The 10,618-nt window shown below is 45.2% G+C and overlaps 1 protein-coding gene across 1 annotated transcript; it reads left to right on the top strand.

The window, feature by feature from the left end:
• The first annotated feature begins 2,142 nt into the window (after positions 1-2,142).
• On the top strand, positions 2,143-2,829 carry LOC129696031 (uncharacterized protein K02A2.6-like). The gene has a single exon (XM_055633440.1). The coding sequence runs from the start codon at positions 2,143-2,145 to the stop codon at positions 2,827-2,829; it is 687 nt and encodes a 228-aa protein (XP_055489415.1).
• Positions 2,830-10,618: the final 7,789 nt, after the last annotated feature.

Genomic DNA, 10,618 nt, shown 5'->3' with positions numbered 1-10,618 from the left:
CCTGCACGCAAGCAAGTGAAACTATCCCTCAATTCCTAGCAAAGCATCGTCAGTTAAGTGAGGGGTGTAATTTTCAGGAACTGGAAAAGATGCTAAGGGATAGGTTGGTGGCAGGATGTGCAGATAATAACATCCAGCGGAAACTGTTGCGTACCCCGAATCTGACCTTCGAGAACGCAGTCACTATTGCGGCGGCAATGGAGGTCGCGGGACAGGATGTAGAGCAAATCGGGAAGATTGGAAGGATGATTTTAACCCCGTCCATCAGATCCAAAGGTAGGAACCTGGGACAAGCAGTCCTCCAAGGGCATCCAGAGACAAGGGGCCGAGACGGAAGAAGACATGGAGTCCACCAAGGGCATCTCAAGACAAGATTCCCAACTCCAAGAGGTGCTGGAGATGTGGCGGTGGCCATGAGCCGGCAATGTGTAAGTTCTGAGATCGTAGGTGCTTCAGGTGCTCGGGAATGGGTCACACCAAAAGCCAGTGTGATGCTGTTAGAGCCTACCAGCAGGAAGAGATTGGTTGGGGAAGTACCCTGAATTGCTGCCAATTATGGCCAGCCAGCAAACGCCAAGTTCAAGTCTAAGGCCACCGAGTAGGATACACAATTTACGATAGGCTTTGGGCTCAATACTAAACAAGCACACCAAGCTGTTTGATAACAGCACCCATGGAGATGGAAACAGTGGGGCAAAATTTTACAAAGCAGCGCCGGTGTCATATGCATCTAGGAAGCAAATAGAGGCCACATTAGATGACTTACTGCAGGAGGGCATTATCAAGCCAGTGAAGACAGCAAATTTTGCATGCCCAATCATAGCTGTTAAGAAATGAAATGGGGGCATGAGCGTCTGTGGCAATTATAAGCTCACAGCAAACAAGGTGCTGAAAGTGGAACAGTATCCACTTCCAACATTGGAGGATCTCCTGCAGGAACTAGAAGGAGGAGAGAAGTTCTCTAAACTAGACCTCTCCCGTGCCTATCATCAGATAGAGTTAGTCCCGGACGCTCGGAGGTACACCACCATTAATACACACAAAGGGCTCTTTGAGTATACTAGATTACCTTTTGGGATATCTAGCGCACCAGCCATGTTCCAAAGAACAATGGAGAGCCTGCTAGTGGACATTCCCATGTGCAAGCCCTATCTGGATGATATCATCATCAGCGGAAGAACTGACGAAGAGCACCTCAAGAACCTGGAAGCGGCCCTATCAAGACTAGAAACCAGTGGGTTGCGTGTGAAGAGGGAGAAGTGTGCACTGATGCAGGAGTCCGTCGACTATCTCGGACATCGACTGAGCCAGAAGGGCCTTCGTCCGCTTCAAGACAAAGTCGAGGCGGTGCGGGAAGCCAAGCGACCGGTGAACCAAAGCCAACTGCAGGCATACCTGGGATTTCTGGGATATTCCAGGAAGTTTATTCCCAACCTGTCACAGCAGATTGCACTGTTGATTCTAATGCTTAAGCAAGAGTACCGGTCAACGGAGTCGAAGAGTGGGAAGAGAAGCAGCAAGCCCGATCCCCGGTTCAAATGGGGAAAGGAACAAGAGCAGGCATTCCAGATATCCAAGCGTCTCCTGCAGTGACAGTGTGCTGACGCATTACGATCCAGCCAATACAATCCTGCTCCAAACGGATGCAAGCCCCTATGGCTTGGGTGCCGTGATAAGCAATGTGGATTCAGAGGGCCAGGAACGTCCAATAGCGTTTTCCTCACGCACTCTCAAGCCCAGCGAAGTGAATTGCGCACAATATGAGAAGGAGGGCGTATCTATCATCTTTGGACTAAAAAAGTTCCACAAGCAGCTACATTGGAGGTTTTTCACCATTGTAACTGATCATAAGCCTCTGATGGGACTATTTGGAGGCCACAAGCCTGCAAGGCCAATGGCATTGGCCCGGGTAGCAAGATGCCATATGATCCTGTCTGCCTACAGTTATAGGATTGTCCATCCAGAAGGCAAGAAACACCAGAATGCCGATGCGTGTCGCGCTTGCCAATCCACAAAGAGGACTCTTCATGGAACCACCCTGAGCTCGCGGGGCTCGATGAAGCACCAGATGCACGCATCAACTTGCTCACTGATCTGGACACGCGTCCGGTTGAGGCACGGGAAGTGAAAAGAGCTACCAGGATGGACAAAGTCCTCTCGAAGGTGAGGAACCACATCATGCAAGGGTGGCCAAGTGCAAGGAATCTTCCAGAGGAAGTAAAGCTCTTTGTCAGCAAGAGAGAAGAGCTGCCAATGGAGGATGACGTTATCCTGTGGGGATCACGAGTGGTCATACCAGATAATATGGAGATGAGGACTAGAATCCTTGAAGACCTGCATAGCACGCACCCGGGCATCGTGAAAATGAATGCCTTGGTCAGATCATATGTCTGGTGGCCAGGGATTAACAAAGAGTTGGAACAACAAGTAAGAAGTTGTCCAAGCTGTCAGCTGATTCAACATAGTCCAGTGGCAGCTCAAATCCATCCATGGGAGTTTCCTGAGAAACCCTGGAGTAGGATTCACTGTGACTATGCAAGCCTGGACGAGGAGAATTTGCTGATTGTGGTCGATGCTCACAGCAAATGGATTGAAGCCATTCGGGTGAGACACACAACATCAGCAGCAACAGTGAGGGCCCTGAGACGGTTGTTTGCAACTCATGGGTTACCGGAAACGGTGGTCATAGACAACGGTACGCAGTTTGTGTCGGAGGAGTTTGCCCGGTTCCTCAACAGTAACAACATCTGCCATATACAAACATCACCTAAACACCCGTCCAGCAACGGACTAGCCAAAAGAGATGTACAGATGGTGAAAGCAGTGTGAAAAAAGGGAAAGGATCGGACCTGGAACTAAAGCTCTAGAGGTTCTTATTGATGTACAGAGTCACACCTCAAGAAATGACTGGAAAGTCACCCAGTCAGACGGAAGATACGCACTAAACTGGACAGTCTGCGACCCGATCTCAGCAAATCTGTTCGAAGGAAGCAAGCTTCAATGAAACAGACAGCAGATCGAGGAAGCAAGGGACGAGTCTTTGAAGTGAATGACCATGTCGTGGTCAAGAACGTCACTTCTGGCCCTACTTGGCTTTATGGAATGATAGAAGAAGTCATCGGTGAGGTAATGTACAATGTAAAGTTGAATGACGGAAGAGTTGTGCGTCGTCATGGCGACCAAATAAGAGCATTCTGGCCAGACAGTAAGGAGCATGCGAACATCCAGCCAAGAGAAGGAGGTCAACCAATCGAAATGCCGCTGATAGTTTTGACTGCTCCCACAGCCAGTGTAGATCCTGAAGGAAAGTCAGACAGCGGGAAACCTCTAGCCCTTAGTGATAGTTCATCATCACAGCCAGAGCCGGAGGTCTCAGATAACCGACAAAGTCTGACACAGCCAGAGAGACGCAGGTCTGAGAGGATAAAAAGACCAGCCAACAGATTTGGGGATTACGTTCTGTATAAATGATATCCCATAGAGTAAGGGGTAAGGTATTTGGTTTAAGGGAGAAGAGTAGAAGGTAAAGTTAAGTGTTAAGTTAGGTCGGACTATTACGGTTACTAGGATGTATTCTATAAATATAATTTAGGAACCATATTCGTCAATTATATTTAGATTAAGAGCATATACAGTGTTGGTGAAATGGTGACCTACCTCCGAGTTAAAGGAGGAGGAATGTTAGGTATGTGATAATTAGCATATCTAATTAGTATATGTGATGTCTTGTGTAGTACGCATGTGCGGGGGAGACACATGGTGGCGTCCTGGAATAAAGAAGCTTGTTAGTGTACTCCCGTGTCCGAGTCTTATTTAAGTCTGTTCCAAGCGTCCAAATACACAACAGTAGTGATGACATGCTTCACACGAGCACATACCCCAATTGCCATTCTCCCACACACAGATTTTGGACAGTAGAAAATTCTCCCTGATTACTACCAGCAAATTGTATCATCTCTTCCTTCTCACCTTTTCTAACAATCCTCAACACTATCAGCCAGGTTATCAATGGCAGTTCTAAAAAATATTTTTAGTTTAAATTATGTTGTTGTGGAGAATCAGACCTCTTTTTCAAAAGATTCTCATGAGGCAAAACTGTTAAATTTGTAAATTGTGAATAATACTTTTTTGCATTCAAATAGTTTCTCTGTATCAGAACTATTTCTAACTAATGTGTTCAAGGCATTTTGTATCAAGCCAACTTACCAAAAAAAAACCTAGTAATTGTTAAAATTCCAAAAATTCCTTCAATATTCTTGACTAATTTATATTGGATTCAGTGAAATTGGCCAGCAGAAGGTGTGCGACACAACCAGTGACATTATCCGTTTGCATTCGCAACTATTTAATATCAGGAATCAGAATCTCCTCCCAGGTTACAGGAATCTGGAATACTCTTTATGAAGCATCCCTTGTAATGGCTAGATCTCACGGTGCGACCTGATGCAAGGTGTCACCCGAGTGAAGTGGTCGTGGTCCAGTAAGAGTTCTGCACGATATAGTGGGAGGTAGATAAAGAGTTCCCACGGTACTCTGCAATTCTGTCATTTTTACGAGTGACTTGTCCGTATCCCGATCTTTCCCGTTAATCGTGAATGAACATCGTGGACTGTAGTGTAGTTAATCACGTGGCACAAATGATGTTACTTTGTTGTCACACACTATATTGTTTTTTTTCACCCGAGCCCTTTAATGAGCTGAAGAATAATCTGTTTTTTTAGACAAATGTTATTTGGTGTGATGCACCTTCTCTCAATATGTGCAAGAAGTCATCTTTTTATTTTGTCAAATATGAATAAAGACTGTGTCTCACATTGACCGTGATGATTGTGTTATTTTATGATCTACTGAGAGGTGAAACTTTCAGTCTGAAGAAGGCTCTCGACCCGAAACGCTGCCCGTTCCTTCTCTCCGTAAATGCTGCCTGTCCCGCTGAGTTGCTCCAAGCAACTGGTGTCTATCTTCAAAGGACTGACCACCGGGCTGGTTGTCGGGGCTGGCGTGTTGCGTTTCACAGACCGAACTTGGGACGGGACTGGAGTTGGGAGAGAAGGGTGGGGGAGTCGAGGGAGAGGAGGGGGAGACAGATGGGGGTGTCTTCATTTAGTGGCGGTGGATGTCTGTCACTGAAACAGGCAGGTGAGATTTCACATTCACCTTGTGTGTGTGCCTCTCTCTCTCTCTCCCTCCCTGCCTCCCTCTCACACAGGCATGAGTGGATGAACTCCGCGGGCCAGGCAGCATCTCAATTCAATTCAATTCAACTTTAATGTCATCGCACAAATACAAGTATCAGTACAACGAAATGCAGTTTTGCGTCAGTCCGTAGTAGTTGTACATAAAGAGAAAAAAAAACAAGAAAAAAAATAGAAAGAGAGAAGATACAGAATAATCAGGAAATACAGAATGATTAAACAAAGGGGGACGGAGGGACCAGAGAAATCTATCGTCGGTACTCCGAGTTCAGCAGTGTGATTGTGTTGTTATAGAAGCTTTTCCTCATCCTGCTGGTACGTGACCTGAGGCTCCTGTACCGCCTCCCTGATGGGAGGAGGGCAAACAGTCCATGGTTGGGGTGTGAGGGGTCTTTGATGATCTTCCCAGCCCGTCTCAGACACCGTTTTCGGTGGAGGGCATCCATGGCAGGGAGCGGGGCACCGATGATGTGCTGCGCGGTTTTCACCACCCGTTGTAGTGCTTTCCTGTCCGCAGCAGTGCAGCTGCTGTACCATACCGTGAAGCAGGTGGTCAGGATACTCTCTATGGTACAGCGGTAAAAGTTGGTCAGGATCTGGGGGGACAGGTGGGCTTTCTTGAGCCTCCTAAGGAAGTAAAGGCGCTGCTGTGCCTTTTTGATCAGCTTGGAGGTGTTGAGGGACCAGGACAAGTCCTCCGAGATATGCACTCCGAGGAATTTATAGCTGGAGACGCGCTCCACCTCAGTCCCGTTGATATGGATGGCGGTATGACTGCCTCCTGTGGTCTGCCTGAAGTTGACAATAATCTCCTTCGTCTTTTTGGAGTTGAGGATGAGGTTATTATCTACGGAGGGAAATGGACAGGCGACCCATTCTTCAGGCTGCTTTATGTCTCTCTCCCCCGCCCCCCCTCCCCCCAACTCCCACCCACACACACGAATGCTGGAGAAAATCAGCGGGTGTAGCGGGTGCAGCGGGGCCGAAACGTTGTCTATTTCCTTTGTTCCATAGATGCTGCTGCACCCGCTGAGTTTCTCCAGCATTCGCGTGTGTGGGTGGGAGTTGGGGGGGGAGAGAGACATAAGGCAGCCTGAAGAATGGGTCGCCTGTCCATTTCCCTCCGTAGATGCTGCCTGGCCCGCGGAGTTCCTCCATTCATGCCTGTGTGAGAGGGAGGGAGGGGGAGAGAGAGAGAGAGAGAGAGAGAGAGAGAGGCACACGCAAGGTGAATGTGAAATCTCACCTGCCTGTTTCAGTGACAGACACCCACCGCCAGTAAATGAAGACACCCCCATCTGTCTCCCCCTCCTCTCCCTCGACTCCCAACCTTTCCCTCCCAACTCCAGTCCCGTCCCGACCCCCTGGGAAACTGAAGGTTTCCCGCTGTAATTAAAGAGTTCCCACGGTAGACTGTAAAACTGGGACCCTGGTTCTGGACTCCCCCAACATCGGGAACATTCTTCCTCCATCTAGCCTGTCCAATCCTGTAGATACGATTAGACAGGTATCTAGTTATTTAATTCAATTAATGATTTCTATCGCCCAGCCTCTCATCTTTCAATCGGGTTCGGCCAGGAAGGATCTGCAGATGCTGGATTAAAACGAAGATAGACACAACATGTAGCTCAGCGGGACAAGCAGCATATCAGAAGGGTCTCGACCCGAAATGTCACCCATTCCTTCTCCCAAAAGATGCTGCCTGCCGTCGAGTTACTCATTCTCTTTAAACCGGCATCTGCTGTTCCTTCCGACACATGCACAAGAAATAGGCAACTTTTCGGGCCGAAACGTTGCCTATTTCCTTCGTTCCATAGATGCTGCTGCACCCGCTGAGTTTCTCCAGCATTTGTGTGTGTGGGTGGCAGTTGGGGGGAGGGGGGGGGGGGGGGTGTGTAGAGAGATAAGGCAGCCTGAGGAAAGGCTCGCCTGTCAATTTCCCTCCGTAGATGCTGCCTGGCCCGCGGAGTTCCTCCAGTTAGAAACTGCTTTCAGACAAAAAGAGACACAAACTGCTGGAGTACAATAGCTCAGCAAGTGAGAGTACAATAGCTCAGCAACACTCAAAAATGAAAAAGAATAAAAATGTGATTATTTCACCTCCCTTCAACTATTTTGTGTTTCAGCATGAGAGGGATTATAACATTAGAGACATTCCTCTTGTAGTGATGTGTTAATGAAGAGTTGCAGACATCAATCTGATAGTAAAAAATATATTTATTTAACCTCACCTTATGCCCCTTCTGTCAAGCTTCCGGGTTTGCCGTTTGCAGGAGTTCCCACGGTACCCGTAAGAGTCATTACGGATATCGCACGGATATCGCACTGGCATCTGCACTCATACAATGTTGCAACGCTGCTCAAGCCACTCTTGGAGAAATTCAAAAATGATTGAATTTTCTCCCGACCTTACCAAGTCACACGACTGCCTGCCGTCAGCGCCACGGAGGTCCTCGGTGGTCCATGAATGCCGTACTGCTATCGCAGAAGGTTCCCACGATGTTAAACTCTTGTTAGGTCTTGCTTCAGGTCGCACCGTGAGATCGCCCTTTAAGGATCTGAAAAAAGTTACCACTTATTCAGACTTGGGTCAATAACTGAGTAGTGTGGTTGGAAGAGTGGGGAATTGTTACCCAAGATAACCAGTTGAAAAGTTATTTGTGAATATAGGGAACAATCTTAAGAGTCAAAAGCATTTCTTAAACATGTTGCATTCCCTCTTCCTCTGTCTCCTTGCATTCCCTTCCCTTCTCTCTCCATCCCTCCCCCACCCGTCACCCTGCTAGTTTCACTATTCATATCCTTTGTTATAACCTCTTCCACAGCCAACAATGGACCATTATTGATTCCACCTTAGGTACACAAAATTACTGGAGAAACTCAGCGGGTGCAGCAGCATCTATGGAGCGAAGGAAATAGGCGACGTTTCGGGCCAAAACCCTTCTTCAATGATTCCACCTTTCTTGGGTCATCAGTGCCAGCTCTGATTTGTTCTGTACCTTTTCATACCACTAGTTTCCGTCTCCCCTGATTCTCAGTCACCTATTCCTTTTCTCCAGAGATGCTGCCTGACCCGCTGAGTTACTCCAGCATGTTGTGTCTATCTTAAAAATATTCTTCAGTTAAATTGTTATTCTGGAGGATCTGAATTTTTTTCCAAAAATCCTATGAATCTAAACCGTTGAATTTGTAAACTGTGAGCGTTTCAGTTTAAATTTCTCCTTTATATTAAGCAATTTCATATTATAGTATGATAGGTATAAAAACATCCCAGAAATCATTGAGAATGTCTTCCCTCTTTCAAAAACTCATCCATCTATCCATTTCTGTATAATATTACAGAATATTGTAATTCTCGCCATCGTCTTTTAGTAGGGGATACGTATTGAGAATATTAATTTGTACATAAGGCTGCAGTGAGCAATAAAGATACTTTGACTCTCGAAAGGACAGGGAATTTGAAAGTGTTAACAGTGTATCCTTTCTAGGGAAATTATTCAAACAGACACTGTACTGATAAAACTGTCTGAGGAATCCTTCTAACTATAACCAGCTTATGGGCTTGTTTAACTGATTGAATCCAGACTTCATGAAACATTAATTATGTAATGAGGAGATGGAGAGGGATAAAAAGTTATATTGCATTAAGACTGAATCATTTACATGTTTAAATTAAAACTATAACTATCAATTGCTACGTCAATTAATCACATTTTTGCTTTTGCATTGAGATATATAATAAATCATTCTTCCACTATTAGAGCAAAAAAAAGCTTTCCTTCAATAGGAGTAAAACAAATAGGATTTTAATTTGCATGTAGGTACATTAAACACTTGACTGCAATATCTCTAATATCATGAATTACCTGATAGTTTAGCTTCAGGAAGACACTTTGGAAAGGTGAATTAGAACTTAGTGCTTAAAGTGTAAAGAACATCAATTGCTGACCTACCGAGAAAGAAACATAGACACAATATTCCTCATGCGGTTGAGCAGTTGCATGCATGGGTCAGAAGGGCAGCCAAATGGTGTTTCCAAGAAGCAAAGGGATTGAAATAAGATGAAAGGCATGCAGCCTTGACTCCACATTTAAAAAAAATGTTAATTTTCTGTATTATCCAATGACTACTGTATTTAATTACATTCTGTTCCTAAAAGAGAGGAACCGTCTAATTGAACTGCATATTGAAACATGAACGCTCTGTGGTTTTGCAAAGCCACTTACTCGGTATTTTGTTATCTGAGAATATCCCCTGAAATAATGAGTCTTAAACAGGAAAAATGATAGTGGAAATGGGACTAAAATGTAATTAATTTTCTGACTATTAATTTGAGAGGAAGAATTCTAATCAGTTGCAGATTTCTTCCTGTTCACTTAGCGTGACCATAAACAATTACTAAGCTGAACTTTCTGCTTTATTCTCACTTCCTGCCTCTGAATGATGACTTTAGAGGGCAATCTTTATTGGAGAAAAGTTAGACAGACTGCTCAAGTGCTGTTATGTTTTGCAAACCAATGCTGGAAGAATGCACATTGCAAAATATGTTTGGCAAGGGTTTGGAGATAAGTGTACATTCACAAATAGGACTTAAAATGCTTTCCCAGCTGGATGCGATTATCCAAATAACAATTTTCCTGTACATATTCTCTTTTATACATTTTCCTCCTTTGTTTGCTTTGGCACAGATCAATAGCTACTGTATATTTCTTGATTCTTGTTTTCTAAATATCCGTGAGGTTCACACTCACCAGAAACATTTTGCTTCATTGCAAAATAGTCTGGGCTTCCCATTAACATATGCTGTGCAATATGACTTGAATGTGAAGTTAGCAGGAAGTGGTGTGAGACCATTTTTGGCTGGGCACCAGCTACTATAGCTGTAAGCAGTGTGCAGTGAATTTTTTTAAAGTTCTGATAGTTTTAAGTTTCATTCGGCTTTCTGCCAATTCTTGGTTAAAATGGTCAGTGTGGGCTCAGTGGGCAGTGAGCTATTCTCCAGCGATAATGTCTGACCTGCTGAGTTACTCCACCTTTTTGTGTCTATCTTTGTCTATCTTGATATTCCACCCTCTGTCAAAAGTTCAGATCTTGATCCCTACCTCTCAGGCACAAACTTGGAGTCACTTTAACAATGTAGCTCTTCACTGTCTTTGTCAAACGCAGTTAAGTATTCTTGATTTGGAATACCTTCAGCGCCATGTTATTGTTTATTGTTTATCCTAATTTTCACCAGTCCCGTTTTCCAGGCCCCCACTCCCTCATCTTTACCATGGATGTTAAGTCACTCTGCACAACCATCCCCCACCAGGAAGGTCTTAAGCCCTCTGTTTCTTCATTGACCACAGAACCAGCCAATTTCGGTCAACCAATATGCTCCTCCGCATAGTCCTTACCCTCAACATCCTCCTTCAACACCTCCT

This window comes from Leucoraja erinacea, chromosome 4 (genome assembly GCF_028641065.1).
Source record: "Leucoraja erinacea ecotype New England chromosome 4, Leri_hhj_1, whole genome shotgun sequence".
NCBI lineage: Eukaryota > Metazoa > Chordata > Chondrichthyes > Rajiformes > Rajidae > Leucoraja > Leucoraja erinaceus.
Note: the sequence above shows the minus strand (reverse complement) of the source record. Positions and strands in the feature narration are given on the sequence as shown.

What these genes read in the sequence shown, in the direction of transcription:
- LOC129696031 (XM_055633440.1), top strand. Translation starts at nt 2,143, where the DNA reads ATGGACAAAGTCCTCTCGAAGGTGAGGAACCACATCATGCAAGGGTGG.